The 24,893-nt window shown below is 35.8% G+C and overlaps 1 protein-coding gene across 1 annotated transcript in view; it reads left to right on the top strand.

Moving 5' to 3' along the window:
- LRP1B (LDL receptor related protein 1B) overlaps positions 1-24,893 on the top strand; it is a 742,991-nt gene that overhangs the window by 579,131 nt on the left and 138,967 nt on the right. The window contains exons 42-48 of the mRNA XM_075757248.1: positions 3,561-3,750; positions 5,378-5,582; positions 14,436-14,628; positions 15,103-15,228; positions 21,941-22,069; positions 23,607-23,726; positions 24,776-24,889. Coding sequence (XP_075613363.1) covers positions 3,561-3,750; positions 5,378-5,582; positions 14,436-14,628; positions 15,103-15,228; positions 21,941-22,069; positions 23,607-23,726; positions 24,776-24,889 — 1,077 coding nt within the window. The remainder of the gene's footprint in view (positions 1-3,560; positions 3,751-5,377; positions 5,583-14,435; positions 14,629-15,102; positions 15,229-21,940; positions 22,070-23,606; positions 23,727-24,775; positions 24,890-24,893) is intronic.

Below are 24,893 nucleotides of genomic sequence, written 5' to 3'. Positions count from 1 at the left end.
AGGTGAAGCTATACTTTCTGATTCCTGTAGAAAAACTGAGTCTTCTCTTAAATATAGAAATTACAAGTAAACCTACACATCTTGTATTTGAAGAGCACTTTCACTATTCTAGTTGTGTTTTAGTTCATCACATCTAGCTGTGGCAGGAACATCATTATCTTTTGTCTCCTACAGAAGAGTTTTAGGCTATGTTGTATAAACATTTAGTTTTAAAATTTCTTGACAGATTCAGACAAGGAACAAAGCTAAAGCTGATTGAAATTCAAGAGGTTACATGAGGGAAATTATTTTGGGGGTTTTTTTGGTGGGTTTTTTTTTTTTTCTGATAGTCATCTTTCAAATGAAGGTCAGAATTTGCAGCAAATCTTAGTTAAATCCTCACCTCCTAAGGGCTATGTCTTTAATCAGAAGACAAAGACTTGATTTCATTTCACTAAAAACTTCCATAATACAAATGAGGAAATGCTCACATTTCATGAAGAAACATGCTCACAGGCACGAAAGGTAAAAAAATAGTGCAATAAATGCTCTGATGGTTTGTTCATTACAAATAAAGTGCTGAATTGGTCAGAAAATGTAATTCTTTTTTTAGTAGAATCACAAAATATCTTGACTTGGAAGGGACCCACTAGGGTCATCAAGGCTAATTCCTGACTCCACACAGGGAAACCTTAGAGTTAAACCATATATCTAAGAGCATTGGTTTTAGTTTAGAGAATTGTAAGTAATGGTAAATTGGGATTCAGCATATAATTTTAATGGAAATTAGTAGATTGTTAAAATTGTTTTCCTGGCTCTTTATTTTAATATTTATCACACTTACTAAGTCTTCTTTTAATTTCACAGTTAGTGGAATTTTTGCAAGAAGTGACCAAGAAGTATATCAGAGCCTGTATCTAAACTGTACAGATTTCAGCCCCTGGGAGTCATCCCGAGGTCCAGACCAGGGAGCGGAGCGGTTCCTGCATGCAATGCTTGGCCTGGTGCCTCTAGGATGATTTGGGCAGTCCAGGTTTCCTTTGAGTCCTCTGTTGTGTTTCTCTGGCTCTGAGAAATTATCGTTATTTTCAGGGTTTCTTCTGGCTTGTGCTGCCTAAAATTGTGTGCTGGCCATATGTCAGTCCTAAGAGCATTATTTTGATGTTATGATGTCGATATTTTTTTGCATGTCCTGAAGCATGGTGTGATAAAGTTAAGGTGTGTTTGAGGTGTAGAGATTTTGGTGACTGGGAGGTCTCTGTAGGCAAAAGGAACAAAACCTTTGTGTTTTGTTTTGAGTGGGGTTTTTTTTTTTTTCAGAAAAAGTAGCAAATTTTTGCCAGAAGAATACCTGGGTAACATCTCAGAAGGAATTAGTTGTTTCATTCCAGAAGGTTGCCCTGGTATAAAGTAACGTGCATGTGATGTGGGTGCTCAGGGGTGCAAGACCGAAGAATGAAGGAACTGACTTTCTCCATAGTATGGACAGAGATACCCAGAAACTGCATAAACCATAAGTCTGCATTCAGGCGTGTTCTAACTGGTTTTAAAATACTTCAGTAGGTGTTTGCACATCTCTGTCATGACGTTTGAAAGAACTGCTTATCTCTGATTTCAGTTAGTGATTTCTGAAACAAAAACCTTTGCTATATCTCAATATGTTTTTGATATTTAAACTTCAAAATACATTAATAAAACAACTAAGTACTGCGATTCAAGAAGGAATACTTGTAACACATTCATCTTTTTGAAAACCACAATTCTTATCTAAAGGCTTATGTTTGCAATGGTCAGAAAATTTTTTTGTAATTTTCAAGTTGCCTTCAATGCCATTTTTACAGTTACTCACTTTTTTGAGTTACTTGTGAGCTGAATATAACTTTTCTCATAAATTCTCCTTCATAAGTAGGAAAACCCATTTTACATATATTCACTTCCACTGAAGGTGTGTCATCTTATTTATTTTTCCTGTTCTTTCTTCTATAAGACAAGTTACTGAGACTTCTCTACAGATATGTCTTGAAAATAGTCCGAAGATTTCCAAATGCTTTGGAAAGAGAAATTTACAAAACTGATAAATAATTATTTGTCTTACAGTTTTGATTTATTTGCCTCATAGTTTTGATTTAGTGTTAGCACTTTCATAGAATCAGGGAATGGTTTGGGTTGCAAGGGACCTCAAAGCCCATCTAGTTCCAGCCCCCCTGCCATGGGCAGGGACACCCTCCACTAGCCCAGGTTGCCCAAAGCCCCATCCAACCTGGCCTTGAACACTGCCAGGGAGCCAGGGGCAGCCACAGCTTCTCTGGGCAACATGTTCCAGTGCCTCCCCACCCTCACAGTAAAGAATTTTTTCCTAATATCTCATCTAAATCTACCCTCTTTTAGTTTAAACTCATTCTCCCTTGTCCTATCACTCCCTGCCCTTGTCACCAGTCCCTCTCCAGCTTTCCTGTAGCCCCTTTACATACTGGAAGATGCTGTAAGGTCTTCCTTGGAGCCTTCTCTTCCCCAGGCTGAAGAATCCCAGCCTGTCTTCACAGGAGAGGTGTTCCAGCCCTCTGATCATCTTTGTGGCCTCCTCTGTACTTGCTCAGTGTGGTCAAACTTATTTTGGGACTTTCTGTTCTGTGTATATGAATTGCATGTTAAAAATTACATCTTCCAGCAAGCCGAACGTAAATTGTAAAAACCAGTGTAATGTAATCTTTATTACATTTCTAGATTTTTGCCTTCTGTAGCTCATTAATAAGCTACATGAACCTTCTGGTCTAAAATTATTTGTTTCTAACAAAGTAATAAGTGAAGTAATCAACGTACATTTCTGTAGTAATTCAAAAATAATGGTAGGAAATAATTACTCCTATTTCTCACAGTCTGTCACTTTTATATATTGGAATCAGATACAATTTATCTTTTCTGGACGTTAAATATATGCTTTAGCTGTTTATTAATATTTGCTTTTGTTTCTAGCTCACCGTTTTTTATGAAGAATGAAAGTGTATGGTATTGTGGCTTATTAAAATGATGTTTTGATGCCAAGACCTTCAGAGTTGGCCTTTTTTCAGTATTTTTCAGGTGTTTAATAAAAGTCTGTGCAGCTAATAAAAACAGGACACTTTGATCCCTATTAATATAATGTGTTAGAAAATACATCGAAAGTTAATGCTAAATAATACAAGTAATTAATGAAAACATGCCCAAGACTTGGCTTAAATGATGTTTGAAGTTGTGACTAAATTATTGCTGTCTTGAATAAATGCTTATTATTTCTAATGTATTATCTGGGGACACTGTAGGAAAAACACTAATGAGTGTTAGAACTGACAAAAGTAGTACAACGATAGTAACAGTGATCTTGGTCTCTATGTTTTTTTAATTTAAATTTATAAAAAAATAATAAGACTTTGATTCAAAAAAAACCACAAACCAAACCAAAAACCAGGTGAAATGATAAAAGAATTGACAGAGTCAATAGGCTGGAATAGCTGAACTCTGTGATTCTGCAGGATCAACTTAGAGGAAAAACAAACATCTTGTTAGAAGGAGTTTTATTTGCTGTCTGTAACCATGTCTTCCAGATGTTGGGTCAGTGGAGGGACTTGCTTATCACAGAGCTTGGGACACTCTCTATTGGACTAGTTCAACCACGTCCTCAATCATGAGACACACTGTTGACCAGAGACGTCGAGGAGCTTTCAACCGGGAAGCAGTAATAACGATGTCTGAAGATGATCATCCACATGTGTTAGCTCTAGACGAATGTCAAAAGTATGTATTATATCTTTCTTACCAGATTTTCATTTTTATTTCACAGTCAACTAATATTGCTGAACCCTATGAAGGTTAAGTAGATTTCTTGGTTTAGGACACAAATGTTAGTATTAATTTTTTCAAAGAAATTGCAGAATTAAGACACAAAATTTTGGATATATTTGTGTTTCAGATCAAATAATCATTACATTTTCATGGAATCTTAAAAAATTCAAGCTGGTTTTAAATAAAAGTGAGCTAAAAGCAAGTTATCAAGAACGATCAGTTTACTGATTTCTTTTATCAGACATGTTACTCTCATTGCTTAAATTAATTTTGGTTTTAATTTAAGCATTTACAAAAAGGAATCTGAATTTCTTGTGTGGCAAATGAATAGGCCTGTGTATTTATCACAAAGATCAGTGTTGCATAAATTTATATAACGAGCCATATACATTTATGGTGCTTGGGGACAACATCCTGGAAAGTCTACTTCCATTCCCTTCCTGCCACTCTCAAGACCATGTTTCCTAGTAAGGTAATAGGAGGGTTTATATTTCTGCTTCAGCCTCTTACTAATAAATGTCTTACAAATTTGAGTAACTTTAATCTTTTCTGTTAATTATGGAAGTAAAGCAACCTGCTTTTTCTGCTTCTTGTAACTGTCTCCCCTTTAGGGAGACTAGGCTACATCTCTGCCTTATTATGTTCTGGTTTTAGTTTGTGATAGCTGAATGTACGCTGTTGCATGAGTAGTCAAGGAGGTTATTTCCATGTGTGACTTCACATATGATTTATGCAAATTAAGAGTTTATGCTGTATTGTAAAATACGATTTATCTGTGTATCATTAAAAAAACAACTAAATACTGATGGAGATTGCAATGACAGCTCATCCCGTAACATTTTATCCACCATTGTTTAACAGTAGCAAGGGGCCAATTGTGCCTCCTATAGATAATATTAAGGTCACTTGATTCTTCATTATAATAGAATCACAGAATGGTTTGGGTTGGAAGGGACCTCAAAGCCCATCCAGTCCCACCCCCTGCCATGAGCAGGGACACCCTCCACTAGCCCAGGTTGCCCAAAGCCCCATCCAACCTGGCCTTGAACACTGCCAGGGAGCCAGGGGCAGCCACAGCTTCTCTGGGCAACCTGTGCCAGGGCCTCAGCACCCTCACAGGGAAGAATTTCTTCCTTTAATCTAAATCTCCCCTCCTTCAGCTTAAGGCCATTACCCCTTGTCCTGTCACTACTTATTTATGAACCTTATACATACCAGTTCTAATATAGGAAAAGCTGCAGATTAATTTCATTGTTATAAATTGCTAATATACACATTAGCAGAATTAAGTTTATATTGTAATTGTATATTAGTATAAAGACATGATCAGAATTGAACAGACCTGTAAAGAGGAAAAAAATCTGTACTCGTATCCAAGTTAATGAACTAGGAAACTGCTATAATTTATAGGATGTTAGCTATTGCATTTTCTTATTCACCATTGATTGTCACAATTTCTTATAGATGCCATTTGTAGTTGTCTCTGAAGGCATATGTTTTTTTCTTTTGCTCATTTCATAGAGAATTAAATTATAAAATGTATCTTATGGTTTTGTTTGTTATTTTGATTTTAATACAGCCTAATGTTTTGGACTAACTGGAATGAGCAACTCCCAAGCATCATGAGATCTACCCTCTCAGGCAAAAATGCACAGGTTATCATTAGTACAGATATTCTGACACCAAATGGACTTACCATTGATCATAGGGCAGAGAAACTTTACTTTTCAGATGGCAGCTTGGGAAAAATTGAGAGATGTGAATATGATGGATCACAAAGATATGTAAGTAAAATAAAAATCCCTAACATGTTAATTGTAAATCTGCTTGTTTGCGTTTGTTAGCACCTTAAAATGAAAATGTTACAGAAAGATCTTTAGTTGCCTAAGTTTCTCCTTATATTACTTGTACATTAGATTTAAAACTGAAAACACTTCTCAGCTATAAGTGATGCTCTGTTTACTCAACACATTCCAGTTTCTGGATGACCTTCTGGAGATCCAGACTCTTACGACAAAATCTATTTACATTAGTGTTGAGCCTGAAGCATCACTGTCCTAAATGATCTGTATTATCTTGAAAAAAATGTAGAACTTCAGCAGAAGAGGTAGAGAAATGTTCTGCTGTAAATAGGACGATTATAATTTTCCTTCCAGTGCCAATTTTTTCTGAATGCACTAGAATTTCTTTTCTGTAATGCTTAAGTGTTACTCTACAAATGTTTTTTTTTTCTTTTCTAGCTAACCATTTTCAGATATATTCAACCACACTCTATTATTCTTTTACCGTAATACATTTTGGTCCTTGAGTACTCTATTAGTTTCAGCTGAAGTAGACCTTTTGCTTGGAATATGCTGAAAGCAGTTGACCTGTGCTCACGATTCAGTTGCGTGTTTAGCTCTGCATTTCTCATGTTTCTTGAAGTCTTCCTTTCAGGGATTTTGTACCTCCCAAAGTGCATGATAAAATAAATGAAGGGCATGTTTTGGCTTGTATTTTCAATTCCCAGCTCTACAAGATAATGTTTGATACAACAGATCACTTTCATATCTATTAATGGAAAAAAAAAAAACCAAAAAAAAACTTCATATACTATATAAAAGCTTTGAAATCTTTTTATATCTTAAATGAGAATTGCATGTTTTTCTGGAATCTTATCCAGAAGATGTTACTCCATCCCGTGATGTTTTAATTTACATTATTATAAATATAAATGAAAAACTCGTGTCTTGAAGTAAGGTTCATTGTTCAATTAAAAATGCCTGTTTAAAGGACACATGAAACTTATTTTTTCACAAGTAGGAACTTGTGGTAATACTTCACTGCATTTGCCTGTAAGTTTATTGCAAATTCAGACACTTATTAAGTTCCTGGAGCTTAAGTATGTACATAAATATTTAACATGCTATTTTATTCTAGTGATTTGCTTTGCCTAAGTAAATTACCATCTCTATCTATTAAGTTATTTGTGTATATCACTATTATTTTTGTCACATTTTTAGGGAAAAAGAGAAAAATATCTCCTTTAGATCATCAACAGTAAATAATTTAAAAAACAATTTCCTTTATCTTCTATACTTTCTTCAGTTGTCTTCTTAGAAAATACCTCTTTCTAGATTGGATATTCTTTTGTTCCTCTTCTAGTTCAAAAAAACTTCTTAAATTACTTTCTTACACTTTTTTTTGAGTTAGAATTATTTTCCCCCCTTCATTTTCACTGCATTTCCACTTTCTGATGTATATGTCTGTTTTGTACTGCTATTTCTTTTCCATTTTTCTATCATATTTAGTTTTATTTTCCTGATCCTGTTTTACTTAAGGTTTTGATTATGCTGTCAATTAAGTACAAAGTAATTAGTAGGTTATGTGGAAACAGTTAAACTTCATCTATGCAGAGGGTATAACAAAATACGCAGCACAAACATGAAATGGGAGATGACGCAACTTAGTTGCAGAAAGCATTACTAAAATCCCACCTTTTTATCAGACCTCTGGCTTTCAGTTTGAATCAGCAAGACAAACTGGTCATTCAATTTTTTCAGTCATTGAACATTGAAACTTCTAACTTTCCTAGTATAGCGTCTCTTCGTTTGGCTTTCTGTCATTTTAACTCTCCTTCCCCTTTACAGTAAACAGAAAAAGCTCCTGAAAGCAGTAAGTTGAGTCCAGCATGCTCTTCTGAAGTCTTTTTGGGAGCTCTAGTGTGTTACCTATCCTAAGCTTTACTACTATTGGTTGTCCTACACCAATACCCATTTGGGGAGAATCGCTTGACTGTTGTCAAAATTACTGATCTGAGTTCTCACGTGCTATCAGCTTTGAAACAGAGTTGCGTGTTCCGAAGGCACTTCTCCTGCAGTAGTTAGATGGGGTTTGTTGCACCCGTAAAAAAAAAACCCACCAGGTTGCTTCATTCAAATCTGCACTTAAACTGTACTGGCCTCACTGGCAGTGCTTCAGCAGAGCTGCTCATCACCCCGGGGATACATTCTTACTGATACAAGAATGCCAGAATCCAACCATGAAATTGTATTATTGATCTGGTGAAATAATATTTCCAGGGCAGTTGTTTTTCTTTGTTCATATGCTGTCCAGCTTGACGAGATCTCTGGTTTATGTAACTTTAGGATAATACAAGTAATAATCATTCTGGCGTTCTGGTGATCTGAGATTCTTTAGGGTGTTTCAGCAATGTCCTACCATCAGCCACCCTTCAAAAACAGTTTAAACAGATTACCCTTTTCCTCACTATCTTTTGCTTCGTTGCTTTCTAGTTTCTGTTAGATTAACAAAGGTAGAAATTGTAGACTAGAACATGAAATGCTAATGTAATGTAATGAATTTTCTTCCAGGGTAGCAGCTTCTTTCTTCATTCCACTCACCGCAATAATCTAGTACAATGAATGGGTAGAAAATAATTTAGCAGTATTGAATTGACTCTTTTAAGTGGATTGTAAGAGTTTATTGATTTTGTGTTAAGCTGATATTTTAATACTAATATTTGGTTGCTGAAGTATTCTTTCAAGTTTGTAAGAATTTTGTTGTTGCTTTTGTTCCTTTTTATTACTTAGAACATATGCAAGGGTTTTTCTTAAGATTTCTTGTTCTGCTCTGTCAGATCTTTCTGTTTAAAAAAAAACCAAAAACCGAGAAAAACCCCACAATTGTTTGGTTTTGGTTTTGGGTTGGGTTTTTTTGCAGTCCCTTCCCCTTTGTCTTCTGTTTTTGCTCCTGCCCTTACTTTGATTTAATATTGTGGCCACAGCTGGTTTTAGTTGCTTAGCACTTTAATTACAACATTTTGTTCATGAACACAAAGACTGAGCCAACAGCAAATAAAGCTAATTTTATGTTTTGGACTTATTTTTCCAATAAATCATGAGTTACTTGGGGTTTTTTTCCTTCTTCAGCATTGAGTATTCTGTGACATTTTATGTATAAAGAACCTGGAAATGCAATTAACTTCCTGTTAACAGAAGTCTGGTTATTTTCTAACATCCAAGTTGGAATGTTTTGGCCTTGGTTATGGTTGTGTGGCGCCACAGGTGTGATTGTTAAGATCAGCATGGTTTTAGAGGTGTGTCCAGTAATTATAACCTTCATGTAGTTGCAGCCTTCCAGTAATTATAACTTTCAATTTCTAGAATATATGTTTTTATTGTGTTGGAATTCTGTATGTAAGCAATTAAACACATTCTGAAGTTGGCATTCAACTTCTGTTATCTTCAGTAACATTTTATCAGATCTGTTCTTCAAACTACTAAATGCAGAAATGGAAGTTAAAGTTTTGGCTGTGCATTTAGGAAAAATTTGACTTTATGATTGACACCTAAAATTACTTCTCAGACATGTCATTGTATTTACTTGTAGTACAGGTAAGATTGAGGACAGCAGAGTAATTTTGGTCAATTCTTGGAAGATGTTCATGATGGCATCAACGTTACCTTGACAAGTGGCTGAATAACTCATTAAGGCAGGATAGAAGTGAAATCGGCCAAGGTAGCCAGATCAGAGATAAACCATGCAAAATATTAATAATTAGAAATTTAGAATGTCAAACCCCATTAAAATCAGAATGTTCGAAGAAGTCTTAGAAAAGATTCTCACTGAGATCTGAACATGAGCAGTTACAAAAAAGTGCAGGTCCTGAATGTGATTCTGAGTTGAAGAATCACATTGCTCTATTCTCTATATAGTAATAAATAAACAGATGTTAAAACTAACCCAAAGGAAAATAATGTTGACTAGAAGGCAGATATTTTAATAAGCTTGGATGGTTGTCTAGAAATCAAATAAAATTGAGCCTAGTCTCCACAGAGAAATTATTTCATCAGTTTCTACTGTTTCCTTGTGATTTTGTTAAACAGCACTAGAAGGAATAATAGTAGAGAAATGAGAAATGCTATTAAAAATTGATGTTGTTAGCACAACAGGAACAGTTTACCACCTAGACATTTAAGTTCATCATGTTTTGCCTCTCCTATTCCCTCTATTGTGATAGTTTGTTGTTAGATTCCGGGCTTTTTAATCAATTCATTCTTTCTGTATTTGAAAAGCAGCTAGAATTGTAGGGATTATCTTGGAAATTAATGGTACTAGAAGTGAAGTCTGGTCAGCAGTATAAATATATTAGTTGTAGCAGGAATGTTCTGTCCTTGATTTTTTTCTCTTGCAAATCTGATCAAAAAGAATCTTTGTTTCTGAACTTTACAAGTGTCCGTGTTTCCCATTAACATTTGTCAGGAAAAGTCCAGAACCAATATGAAGAGTGAAATATCCTCCCTGCTTAATTAGTTGTTTTTCTAGGGAGTTCACTCCATCGACATTGATGAGTTGCTTTCTTTAAGTAGTTCTGTAAAGTAATGCTAAGCTCAAACCTAATGAAAGTGATTCCCTAACCAGTGGCAATATAATCCTCTAACTGGTGTGAGCTAGGTAGCTGATTGACACAGATCCAGCCCTGTTGGCTTGGGACTGTTTTCTGAAATATCTTGATGTCCAGTGTTGGTAGCCTGATAGAAATTAACTGTAAGAAGAAATTAATGAAAAGCTCAAGATAATCTCTAAGGCTATGGAGAATAACATTATTTATAATACTTCAAGATCCCACAAAATTCTAGCAGGTTGAAGTAAATGTAACATTAGATGAAGTTTGTCATTGTCATTTTTGATGTTGAAAATAAGTACTGTGTAATTAATACACGTTGTTGCAAAAAAACCTGATTAATATAGTCGTAATTTAGAGAGATGTGTACTTTCTATTTGAACGGCACTGAAAAGTACAGGCCTGTTTTAAACAGTTGCTTATTATTCAGTTGAACTGCAAATCTAAGTAAGAGCTGGAACACTGCAAATTTAGCATTGCAGTTTGGTTTTCAGTGTCTTAAACGTTCATTTCGAGCATGGAGAAATAATAATTAATTCTTGAAGAGGAAGCAGTTCTGATTTTGTTACATCACACTTGGACAATTCGATGGAAACAGGAGCTTACTGTTCTTGCTAAATGTGGTATTATAGTATGTCCTTTTGTATCCTTTGCTGTGTGATTACAATTCAAGTTATTATGAAGGTATTTTGAAAGATACAATAAATTAAAAGAAAATTCATACATTAAAGATATGACAATGATGAAAAATGCAATCTTTATTCAGGCCAATCAACAAAAAGCACGATTTTTTTTAGTAGGGTGTAGCAGTGATTGGCACTGTTCTTCTACAAAACCCAACTTAAAACTAGACTAGAAATTCTTTTAATTTCTTTTGTGGCAACAAGAATGAGGAATTGGTAAACTCACAAGTGTTCTTTTCAGTACCAAATTTATTTCGTCTGTCTTTAACCTCCCTCACCCCCCTGCAATTTTTTTTTTTTTTCTTTTTCTGCTTAACATAAACTTTTTGTGCTAATAAGACCATAGTGTTGGGAGGGGAGAATTTGGATACTCATAGATTTACTGATTGCATACTGATAGATTTGTTTATCCAGCAAGAGATGGCATTGTTGCTTTTTATTATAGCAACCACATCAATAACAAGCAGAACAAGGAGTCTGACCAAAGTGTATTTTTTTTAAGTGGGAAAATCAAATATATAAAAGTTATGACTTAGATTATTTTATTTTTTTCCTCTGGCTGTGCAACTAGTTTCCCTGTATCACAGTCTCGTACAGTATTTTTTTCATACATTCCTTGTTTATATTCCTTTAAAAATAGTATTCATAACTGAATAATAAATATGCCATACTATTTTATGTCTTCCACTTGAAAGAGTGAAGTACATTAGCTAATTTTAGATGTATTATGTATAAGTCAGTTCTGTCAGACTGACTTTTCTGATATTCATCTAAAATGCTATTTATTTTTAGATTACTGATATAGTTTTCTACTTGTGTAATGATTTTATTATGCAATTGACTTTAAATTGTCATTAATTTTAATCTTTTTAAGTGTAGTTTTCTGTACTAGCTTTGTAATTCTGTTACAGACCTCTAAGTAGATTTGGGTATGTTTAGAAGAGTAAAGAGCCCTTAAAAACTTTTAAAGGCTTTATTAGATGGCACTGCCCATTTATTAAGCATTTTGAAAGAGAAGTATTATCAGTAGGCCATTCATTAGAGTTAAAATACTTAAAAGCATCTCATATTTTAAGCTGATGCATTAACCATATGCACTCATCTTTTATAGAAAGACAGTTTGGGTTTTTTAAACTTAAACATTGTCATGGTAAGAATTGTTATCAATCTGATTCTTACTGACAATCTAATGAGAGTTTTATATAAATCATCCAAATTATACTATTCTGGCACAGATTCTTGTCTACCTGACATGTATACTTGAATTTTCATTACATGATCCTGCTGGTGAATCTGTGGCTATCTCCGTCCAGAGCTGCAGACATTGCTGGGGAAAATGAATATGCAAGCTGTACAGAGTACAAGATTTAGAAGCATACGTGACTTACAAAAGGTTTGATATACAACAAATTTGGTTGACGCTGAATCCTCAGGACTTAAACATGATTTGGCAGCTAACCAAAGGATGAACAGACTTTTAAAGAAATATTCTTTCATTTTCAGTTACTTCTGATCATCCAGGAGTGCTATCGAGATGTTAAAAAAAAAAAAAAAAAAAAAAATAAATTGTCGGTCATTTTCAGTGTTATTCTATAAACTGGAATGTTAAAAGGGTGTTAAAGTTGGCCAAAAGCTGGTAGAAATAGGAACTCTCTTTTGGATGCTTGAATAAAACCTGTGTCCTTGGATAGCACTGTGACAAAATAGAGGACACTTCAGTGAATGACATGCTTTGAGCATCAGTGAACAAAAGTTCCTGGATGTTAGCTTTTGTGACCCTTTATTTGGATCACAAGTCTCCCAAGATGATCAGTTCTGTAATGAATTTACATTATTTTGTTACAATTTGAGAAAAAATATGAAAGTGCTGCAGAACACAGAAAGCTGAACATAGTAGTGCCTTCTTTACCAGTGGTGGTGACAAAGAAATCCTTCAAACTGGGACAGTTTCACACGATCATGGAGAACAAATATGGGGTTGCAAAATCTCCATGGCCAGATTTCGTAGAAATCTTTCAGAAACATATGCGATTGATTTTTTTTTTTTTTCTGAAATGTGTCTGAATATGAATAGCATAGGCTTTTAAGAGTGTATTATGAAAAATGTCTTACAGTAAATGTGCACAATGACAGAAGAGGTCTTTTTGCCATTAATAGTTCCCATTTACCTTTTAATACATTTAATTTTGAAAAAAGGTTGATTAGAGAAAAGTTGTCCTCTTGGGACATTTATGACTGGAAAAAGTCTTTGCTGGAAAAAAGGCAGCACCCACTTGAAAGTAGATTTAAAGTGTACCAGTTGGCTCTGCATGCACAGTGCAGCCTATGTACATGTGTGCTTTCAGCAATAATAGCTCAAATTCATCCCATGTGCTGTGTATATGCAGATATTAACCTCTGTTTTTCAAGCTGATTTCCATGAGCTCACATCATCATTGAAAGGTCCTTTGGCAAAGAGGGTAAAGGACATAAAGCAGATGAAAAACTGTGATCACCTAAGCAGAGATACAGATTGAGCATTGATGATTATAAAAAAAAAAAAAAAAAAAAAAAAAAAAAAAAAAAAAAAAAGAGTGATTTCTGTTGGGTTGCTAGAAGAAAGGTATACTTTTTCTGGTTTTCTCCCAATTTCGCTATGATAAGTAGCAGCTAGATGCATGGATACAGGGGTTTTTTGCCAGCTTGGATCAAAAGAACTGTTCACACTTTGTACATATACATAAGTTGCTGCTTTTCCCAGAGAAACATATAAGAATACAATGCAATAAATATGCTCAGAATATTATTTATTTCCATTATCTCTCAAAAATTCCAATGGAGAAATAATGACCCCCTTCCAGTAATTCTGCTGTTCATCCAAAATTAGGTTTTCAACTAGAGAACTGATTAAAAATGTGTTATATTCTTCAGAACAGAAACTGTACAAGGTAAATTTTTCATTCTGATGCATGGGGAAAAAAAAGAACATACATGAAAATATTTTAGAAGAGCTGTGATTTAGACTGGGATTAAATTAATTTTATTTCTTCAGTTTTCATTCAAACCCTACTATATAGTGAACTGCAATTCATATTTTCTTTTTAGGTTTTAAACTGATAACTACTATGGTAACTGAGGAGATTTATTTTTTTTTATCAGAAAATGCTTGCAAAACATTTATTGTCTTGAATTCAAGTTTCTAACGTGATCATAGTGGTGAACACTTTTCAGTTCTGAAACATGCTTCTGGCTTTGATTCATAAAGACTTGAAATTTTTAGACTTTAAGCCATGCCATGGTGCCTCTTTTCCTCTGTTAAGCAGGTAGTGTGCTGAGTAGGTATTTTTACAAGCACATTTAGATAAACTATGATTTTTTTGACTTAAGGAATAGACGCCTTGCTTTCTGAAACTTGGATGTTTCAATAAATAATAGGTTAACCCTTGTAGCATCTGTTTAACACATTTTGAGTGCTGTTATCTCATTTTTCCAGGTGCTGTAAGTATAGAAGAATTAAGTGTTTTGTCTGAAACTATAAAGTGATGTGAGTCGCAGTTCTCATGTTTCTCTTCTGTACTTATGTATTTTAGGTAATTGTCAAATCTGGACCAGGTACCTTTCTCAGCCTGGCTGTATATGATGATTATATCTTCTGGTCAGATGGAGTGAGGAGAGCTATTCTGCGTTCCAGTAAATATACAGGAGGAGATACCAAAGTTCTTCGTTCTGATATCCCACATCAGCCAATGGGCATTATTGCTGTTGCCAATGATACTAACAGTTGTAAGTTACAAAGCAAGATACGCTATTTTCTAATTTCCAGTATCATTCATTTCAAGAATTTTACTCAGTTTTAACCAAGTTAAAAATTTTATGGTGTTTCATAAATTCTTTTTGCTGTAGGAACTGTTAACAAAACATGGAGTATAAACTCTTCCCCAAGTAAATAAATATTACTGAGTGACCATTTTCTGCTGAGGACATAGTGCTCATTTGATAGCAGTTAAATCATTTACTGTCAAATATCATCAGTTTTGAATGTTGTGGATTTTTAAATTTATTATATTCAAGGTAACTCCATTTGTTTATCTTTTAGTATGGTAGCATCTGAGGCATGCTGACATTTTCATCTGACTGATAAAACTTGAATCAATTGCCCATGAATCTGAGATATGGTGATCTTTGCTCTCTCAAAGACATTGGCCATTGAAGCAAATTTAATAAAACAGAGTTCATTTTTTATCATTTGTTTTTCAGGTGAGTTATCTCCTTGTGCACAAATGAATGGAGGTTGTCATGATTTATGCCTTCTGACTCCTGATGGACGAGTGAACTGCTCGTGTAGAGGGGATAGAATACTGATAGATGATAACAGATGTGTGAGTAAGTAATACTAGCTGACACAATGTTTTTCTATGGCATGATGCACTTGGCTATCATAAGCACAGAGAGTTGGACCAAGCCATTAATTTTATTGCTTCTATATACTGTAAAAATTGATCTGGCAATTCAGGACGTACCAGGCTTTTAGCTATTTTATGTCTTATAAGGCTTTTGGGGGTTAAAAAGCGTTAATACTTACACTCTCCTTAAATTCTAGTTTGAGTCGTTGTGTCTACTGAGCATTTCCTATTTGCAATTTGTTTCTGTTGAGTACAAATATTTTCATTTCATGTCCTTAGATATATACAATAATTGTAACTTACTAACCAGCTGTTGTATTTAATCATGTAGAATTGGTGTTTTAGTAATTGGGAAATGTATCACTTCAAGTTGGCAGACTCCTTGGAGACTGGTTTTCTTGAACAATATTCTATATTACAGTCTTCTATTGTTCTCCTTGCATCTTCCCATGCTTCCTCTGAACCAACATGTCTCAGTACCCGATAAAATGTAACTGGTTTATAGTTCAGAAGTGGTTCAGAATATATGGTCATCTGTTGCAGCTTCTTTAGATCACATTGTACCTGTGCAGAATTGATGTTCATGAACATGACATATGTGCCGGTAGTTTGGAAGGATGCAGTACATGTACACACTCTGCACTCTTCTGGCTTTTCTAATAATTTGGAGAAAATCTCTGTCACTTTGCTAATGCTGTGCCTTAGGAGGAGTGAATTAACTGGAAAGCTTTGGGCTGTTCCCCCAGGGATGACCAACATTCACAATGCAGAACATGACTTTGTGCTTCTTCCCTCAACAAGTGTAGCCTGCTGGATTTGGAATGGAGGGAAAGCTGGGGGGGGGAAAGTGTGCAGTTCCTTATGTCTTTGTTTAATGTCGCTATATTATAGCTCTTCTGTCACAGTTAGAGACCTCTTCCAAATTCCAGTGGTTTATTGGACCTTTGCCTCTGTGGGGCAGAAATCCCAACTCGTAGATCAAGTTTTCCACTTCCATATCTATCTGCAAGTTATGCCTATTCTGCGGCTTCAGTTTCATAACTTTGAACCACCTGCTTTCTCTAAATCAAATTATTTGATCACAACAGTTAAAAGACACTATAACATTCAGGAAAAAATATGTTTAGATTTTGTATATGACTTAGCAAGATTTACCACCTGTCCTGGCTAAACCACGCTACCATCCTGCTAGAAGCTTAGACAGTTTACGTGCTTCAGACTCTTCTGTGGCAGTCGGTTGCCCCTGAACAGTGTAACTTCTAAGAAGAGAAGGCTTCTCTTCTACTGATACAGAGTCACTTTTAAAATACTGGTCTATGTATGTAGAGCTGTGTTGGTGTGGGATATGAAGAGATGTAGTCCTTCACTGACATGCTTGTACTGGTTATTTTAGAGAACTACTCTTTTTCTAATAGAGCTTATTTTGGTCATGCCACTGATATCTTTCGTGCTACAATGATACTAGGCTTTCCTGGTACATCTGAGTCAATGCTATTTTCATATCAGTATTTTCATAACAGGGAAGAATACTGTTGTTTAATGATCAGTTGAAGACAACCAAGAAGTGTGCTTCTGCTAAGGACAGTCTTATTCTCTGTCCCACTGTATGTCTTTCATCAGGAATAACAGTTGTGTAACTGAATGATGACTTAACTAACTTGCTTGACTGGATTTAGGATTTCTTTTTGTTTTAGACCTAGTTTTAGTTAGATCAGTGAGCAGAGCTCATTCAACTTGACACTGCAAGGTCGCTAGAGCTAGCTAAAAAGAACTAGTGAGAAAAGATGACCGTAACGAGGGAAAAGGTAGAATTACACCTTTAAGTATTGGTGTGATTTTTAAATTGGCTTAAGGCATCCTTAGGGCTGGACCTTAGTCATTTAGAATCGGATTCTTAGGCTTGGCAGCTCAGCTATGTAGCTTTGTGAGGAGCCTGTAATTAGTTTTATACCATACCAAGCTAATTGCTTCATTATTGTATCTAAGATTTTAATCCTAAGATTTCTTTTGCCATGTTTATTTTGGATTCATAGCTTTGCCTCTTACTTAATTTCCTAAAATATTGCTGTTAAATGAAACCAGATGCATACATTAATTATGCATATAATCAGTATAATCATACAGTAGCTACCAACATGTCCCAACCAAATACTTGAATTGCTACAGTTTTAATCTGCACTTTCACACACTTCATAGTTCAACCTTTTCTTTTGGCTCACACATACATGTTGTTGTTAGTTGTTAACTAAGTCTTTACATACTGCATTATAAGGTCACTGAGATTTCACAGAAAGACCTGGTTCTGTAATTAAATGTATGGAAGTATGAGTGTTAAAACTCTTATCCTTCACAACAGGGAATATACAGGTGATCTAGAGTCAAGATGCAGTAGTAAGGTAGTGTAAAACTAACCTCTAGTACATGTACAGCTCTTACTCAAAACCTGCTTTGTCTAGCTGTGTAATTGAAGATACAATGAATTTTACAGATGATTTGCAGTCATAAAGATTTCAATTTAAACTAACATTGTTTCATAGTAGCAGACCCTTAGTCTAGTAACAGAATCCAGTGATCAATTAAGGTTGTATGGACAGGTATCTGATTGTTAATGGTTCAAAGATAACACTTAAGACTTTACTACTTTACAAAAAGATATTTTCCACTAGAGCCAAATGTTTCTGCTTCCTGCATATGGAATATTACCACCAAGTTTTTATAATCACTTTATTTCACCCTCACACACTGTCGGGTTTTATTGATTATGGTCACACAAGAAACCTCTTGGAGCTGGAAGATGTCCTTAAATTCCATTGCCTACTAGTCTGCACTTGGTCTTGTGGGTCAGATCTGTCATTTACTCAGCTAGCATTCTCCCATCCCTTTACCCAGGAGATAGAGTATGGTTAAAGTACAGGAATTGCTAAGGACTTGGAATTAACCGCCACCGCCTTCTCTGCATCTGGCAAGGAATTTTTCTTTCATTGCTAGGCTGGCAAGAGCCTAGTGGGTTTTTCTTTACTTCCTCACAGCAGGGCAGAAACCTCAGTGGCTGATAAAGAGGACAGGATCAAATTGTAGCAGGTTAAAAGTTTTTCAGTGCTTGATTAAGGTAATTATATCATAAATATTTCAGTTTCCTAGATTAATTAGAATCAGAGAAAATACAAAGAAGAGTTGGAACTCTTAATGTTTAGAGCAGTAAAGAGACAAATCTATCACTGATCCTCATTTTACCTTCGTTAAATGTCATGGACTTTATTTCATGTAATGATTTAAACTTGTTGCATGAATGCAATAAAAGTCGTGGTTTGTTTGGAGGTGAGAGAGAAAGATGGCTGCTGACATCCCAAAGAGGTTGAAAAAAACCACAACAAAGATGAACATAACTGCTATTATGGTAGGAAAATACTGCTTTCTTAGTAATAGTTATGATTTTCAAATATCTATCATAATTACTACTGAGATAGATAAAAGTATCTATCATTGGGTCTGTCTAGGGCTATATCAGATGAGTTACTGAAGTTAAACCTTAATAAAAACACTTTTTCTCACCCGTTTCTTTACCTTGTCAAGGCAGTGATCAGCAGTGGAAGTGAAAGAGGTTCAGCAGATAAATTCATAGGTCTGATAATTTATTTTATAATATTATATGACATTTATATTTTCCAAAAGCATTACAAATCTTAGAATTGCTATTAGTTAAAACAGTGTTTAAGTCCTGATCGAGACCATGATGTAAAATTCCAACTTATAAATTATTTTGTAGAATGTTTACAGGAAGTGTTGATCTGAGTTACTAGTTTAAAAAAAAAAAAAAAAAGAAAAAGAAAGACTTAGACATTAAACGTTGGTGTTGACTGGGACAGGAAGGATGGAAACAAGACAGGCTTTATAGTTTAGCTGTGAGATCACAAGCTCCTTTCTTTGTAACACAGTTGAAAGGGATACTCAGTAAAATTGAAAGTTAGCAATTCCAACTGATAAAAGGAATTAACTGCCCTTTTGGAGTGTAATTTGACTATATAACTTACTACCAGCCAAGATTCTTGAGACAAAGCTTCTGTAAAATTCAAAGAGGGATTGGATGGTTATATGGGTAATAAGACTACCCAGACTACTTTTTTCTAATCAAATAAACAGTTTTGAAAGGCATTAAAATGCTTTGTTTCTGAAAGTTGGGTTTGGAGCAATCTCTACAAGGGTTTTCAGTTAGACTTTAACTGAGGGCACATAATACTATACATACATTTTGATTTTTTTCCCCATCATTCTCTAAAGATTGCAGTCTAAGATGCTGAACTAGATGAACTACAACTGTAATTGAGAATGACTTTTCCTAAGATCTAAGTTCTTACAATGCTAAAAAATGGGGGGGAAAAAGAGAGAAAAAACAAATGCTGTGATAAACTTGATTAACGTTTAAAGGACTGTATAAATCATCTTCAAGATCAGATCTCACCTTGTCCAGAATCTATGTTTTCAGCACTTCTTTAATGTTTTTCTTCATGTTTTCAATTTTATTTGTTTAACTTTTGCATATAGCGGCCATCAGTTCTTCCTGAATTTGTGCTGAAGTAATTATAACGGAAACAAGAAAAAAAAGCATAATAATTGGGTATCATTTTCCTATTCTTCCTCTCGAGTTGTGCTATATACTTCTCTTTTCTCTCAGGTTTGATATTTTGTTTAGAACCACACACATGGAATAAATGTACTATCACGAAGACCAAATTGTTCTGTGTAAATTTTGTGATACTACTTTAGTTTCTAACTGAACTAATAGAAAAAATATATACAGGAGAAAGCAGGAGTCAAAATTTTAAATGTGCATCTTGTTCTCTTCTAAAATAATAGATAAACCATCCACTCTGAGAAGGAAAGAACACAAAAAATTTACATGTCTACCAATGATTTTTTTGTGAATAATAAGAAAGAAGTCCAAACAGCGGGTTATCTTCATTGGGTGTTAGGATATATCTTCAACATTTGATGTAGTATATTGATGCTGGTACTGGTGTACACACTGAGCAGCTGCACAGTGCCAAAAAACAGAGTTGAGAGTTCAAATTAACTGCTAGGTGGTGGTAAGTGTTTGCTTCTTGCTCTTCGATGTGCTATATTGAAGAGGTTTTTTTAAATATCTATTAAGAAATGGTTGCATACAAGCTGGGGGCTGTGGAGAGACATGTGAGTAGAGGATAGCTGAGTGCAGTAGTTACGATGTCATCCTCTTTCCATAATTGCTGCCTTTAAGTTGTTTCACTACATGTTCCTTCATGGATATTTAGCTGTGTTTTTCTTTTATAGACTCTCTTATCTTTTTTGGAATTCACCTCAACATAAATTTTCTTAAAATTCTTTGCAATTTAGATATCCGTCCTCAATCCTGCATAATATCAACAAATTTACAGAGAAGTAAGACCAGCAGACCACCACTCTGTAGAAGCTTTTAAGTTCTGATGCCACAGTGGGGGGGTTTTATACTGTGGTGGGTTGACCCTGGCTGAGGGCCAGGTGCCCACCAGAGCCGCTCTATCACTCCCCTGTTTCATTAGACAGGGGAGAAAAGGTACAATGAAAAAAAAAACCTTACAGGTCGAGATAAGGACAGGGAGAGATCATTCACTAATTATCATCACGAGCAAACCAGACCGAACGTAGAGAGGGAATTCATCTTATTTATTACTAAGCAAAATAGAGTAGAGGAATGAGAAATAAAACCAAATCTTAAAACACCTCCCCCCACCCCTCCCATCTTCCCGGGCTCAACTTCACTCCCGGCTTCAACCTCCGCCCCCCCCAGCGGCACAGGGGGACGGGGAGTGGGGGTTACGGTCAGTTCCTCACGCGGTGTTTCTGCCGCTTCTTCATCCTCAGGGGGAGGACTCCTCTCATCGTTCCCCTGCTCCAGCGTGGGGTCCCTCTCACGGGAGACAGTCCTTCACAACCTTCTCCAACGTGAGTCTCCTCCACAGGGTGCAGACCTTCAGGAGCAAACTGCTCCAGCGTGGGTCCCCCACGGGGTCACAAGTCCTGCCAGCAAACCTGCTCTGGCGTGGGCTCCTCTCTCCACGGATCCACAGGTCCTGCCAGGAGCTTGCTCCAGCGCGGGCTTCCCACGGGGCCACAGCCTCCTTCAGGTGTCTCCACCTGCTCCAGCGTGGGGTCCATCACGGGCTGCAGGTGGAATCTCTACACCCCCTCATCCTCCCTCCATGGGCTGCAGGGGGACAGCCTGCTTCACCATGGTCTTCACCACAGGCTGCAGGGGAATCTCTGCTCCGGCGCCTGGAGCACCTCCTGCCCCTCCTTCTGCACTGACCTTGGTGTCTGCAGATGTTCTTACATCTTCTCACTCCTCTCTCTGGCTGCACAAGTGCTCTCTAACTGTTTTTTTCTCTTTCTTAAATATGTTATCACAGAGGCGCTGATTGGCTTGGCCTTGGCCAGCAGCGGGTCCATCTTGGAGCCGGCTGGCATTGGCTCTATCAGACACAGGGGAAGCTTCTAGCAGCTTCTCACAGAAGCCACCCCTGTAGCCCCCCCGCTACCAAAACCTTGCCACACAAAGCCAACACATATACTTAGGTTTTCGAAAACTGTGAGATCTTTTAAATGCCGCCAACACTTTTCTCATTTTCACTAAGTGTAAAAGCTATTAAGAATTACGTGTTAATGTGTTTTATTTTTAGCTAAAAATTCTACTTGCAACATTTATTCTGAGTTTGAATGTGGAAATGGTGAATGCATTGATTATCAGCTGACTTGTGATGGCATTGCTCACTGTAAGGACAAGTCTGATGAGAAACTTTTCTACTGTGGTAAGTATTTGCAGACTTTTCACATTCATATTATTATTTTGGTTATACATGCTTATATTGGGGCCTCTGTGACTTATTTGTACCAATTGCTTGCCAAGATGCACACGAAGAAAATGCCAACTCGCACATTAAAAACCCCCTGACATTATATGGTAGAATCACTTATACTTGAATATATTTTCCTGTGAACTTCATGTGTTAGCTGAATTATATTTTATAAAAGCATCTCAAATGTTCTCATATTTCTCGCTCTAAAACAAAAATAAGGCAAACCACAGCTAGCTGCTTTTTCGAAGATGCAAAATTGAGTGTTTTCAGCTTTAATTTAGCAATTTTGATTTAGTTTCCCATATTTAATAAGATTTTCTCTGTGAATAGAAAACATCAAAACAGAAGTATTATAAAATACAAAAATCTCGCTGTGTAATGGAAATCTTTCCACTTAATTTTCTGTTTAAGTTTATAATAAAGAAATTCTTTACTGTTAGAGTGGTCAGGCACTGGCACAGGTTGCCCAGAGAGGTTGTGGATGCCCCATCCCTGGAAGTGTTTAAGACCAGGTTGGATGAGTCTTTGGCCAACGTGGTCTAGTGGAGGGTGTCCCTGCTCGCAGCAGGGGGGTTGGAACTAGGTGATCTTCAAGGTCCCTTCCAACCCAAACCATTCTATGATTCTATGATTCTATAATATCATTACTCTTACCACCAATCAGTCTGCATCGTGCAACAAGTTAGACGCAAGGTATCACTTCCAGGTTTTTTGTATCCAACTGAGTTTGCCTGCTGCAGTGTCTAAAACACTACTGTCCAAATGCTTTTCCTAAATAACTGAGTCACCTTAGTGAATTCATGTATCCTGCATGTTACGTGAAATCTCCTTGTTATCTGTGAGCCTGTAACTCTTGGTCTTTATCTTGTTCTGTATATTCATATCACAGTCTTGGTATCTCTTCTGTTTCCCATATGAACAATTCCATGTCATTTCAAACCCACCCGTTACGTTTATACCTGCCACCGCTATAGTTTTATGAAAATTATCTGCTGTAATTCCTGGCGCTCACCTCTGGTGCTCATCTCTGCCATTTTAATCGAATCGATTTTTGTTATTTTACTCTCCATTTATTCCTAATTTGGTATATGGTAAATCTGGTATGTTTCATTGTATAGGATAGAATTACTAATGCTATATGCAAACATTGTCACATGCCTGACAAAAGTGTCTCAAAACTAATGCCTTAAAGCACATGGGCTTTTTATACCACAAGATGATTGAAACTGGGAATTGGGCTTTCCTTTTTCATTTTTTTTGTCATGCTTTCATTCTTTCTCATTGTACTTTCATTTATCATTTTTTATCTGTTTATCAGTCCAAGTTCTGCTGGAAAATAAATGAAAAATTTCTGAAGTTTTTCCCATAGCTTCAGATGCATTTTCATTTAAAATGTTTTTCTGGAATGCTTGTTGGTTCTAATGTAAGGCTATTTTTATTATATATCAAGTGTTTATATGAAATTGTGTGCTTGTACTTAACTTTCCAGAAAATAGAGGCTGTCGGAAAGGTTTCAAGCCATGTTCTAATCGTCGCTGTGTGTCAAGTAGCAAAGTATGTGATGGTGCAAATGACTGTGGTGACAACTCTGATGAATTTGACTGTAAAGGTAAATGACAGTTATTTCCAAGGTGATTTCAGAATATTGCTCAATAAATACTCAGTATGTAAATAGAAGTAGGTAGAAATTGCATATAACTTTATTGGAATTGCAGGTGCTGGGATTTGTTTTGTTAGAATTCAAAGCCAAGCAGGTACACTCCGGTATGTTTGAGAAAGCATATGTTGGGATTGATACGAAGACCGATTATGGTTTACACCTATAGTCCTCCAGAAGGAGAGTGGTTTTGGCTATGGAAAACTCAGAAAATACAATTACTGCTGCTTCTTTGAAGGAATAAATGAGAGAGTATATTTACCACAGATGGAAAGGTTGAAAGATGGGTGATTTCTTCTCTGCGTCTGCTGCGCAGTTTCTTCTTTGAAGTAGCTGGCATTCTATTTCTTTGCTTCTCAGATGCATGCCAATGTCTGTGTCCTTTGCAAAACTTACCAGAATTGTTCTCCTTTTTATATCAGAATTGTTTTTCTTTTTATGTCTTAAAAGATGAATATTTATATCTGTGCATCAGCCAATGAATAAATGCTAGCTAGCAGACAACACAAGTCCTTAGTTACAATTCAGAAAGACTGGAGGGGAAATTATTCCACAATGTGTAGCTAAAACCTATGTAGCTGTACTAACTAGCTTTTTTTTTTTTTTAAATCACTGCATGGTTTTTAATCATTTCACTTAATATGTGAGTAGAGAGAAAAGTGTACAGGCAAAAACCACAAACTGGTGTTGCATGAAAGAAATCTGAAAGATTCATAGATGGTCCTGAAAGTGCTTCTTCCTTCCTCACATGGCAATTCGCTCAAATTGAGTTGAATTATCTAGAGAGAGAGACTTTTAGGCTTAAAAAATTAATTTAAAAACCTAGAAACTTATGCTTTCAAGTTTATTACACCTTATATTTCTACTGAATTTTTAGCTATGGAAGGTACAGTGTGTTCTGAATGCCTCATCCTAAAAGGTAGAAGGTTTAAACACATAATATGCATCTGAAAAGTCTGTTTAGTACGCAAATTTACATCTTTTATAACCGTATGTTGTAGATTCAACGTGTGCCTCAACAGAATTCCATTGTGCAGATGGGATTTGCATTGGAAAATCAGCACAGTGCAACCAGATCATTGATTGTGCAGATGCTTCAGATGAAAAGAACTGTAGTAA

Source organism: Balearica regulorum, chromosome 6 (assembly GCF_011004875.1).
Source record: "Balearica regulorum gibbericeps isolate bBalReg1 chromosome 6, bBalReg1.pri, whole genome shotgun sequence".
NCBI lineage: Eukaryota > Metazoa > Chordata > Aves > Gruiformes > Gruidae > Balearica > Balearica regulorum.
The sequence above is the reverse complement of the archived record's forward strand: the minus strand, read 5'-3'. Positions and strand labels throughout refer to the sequence as shown.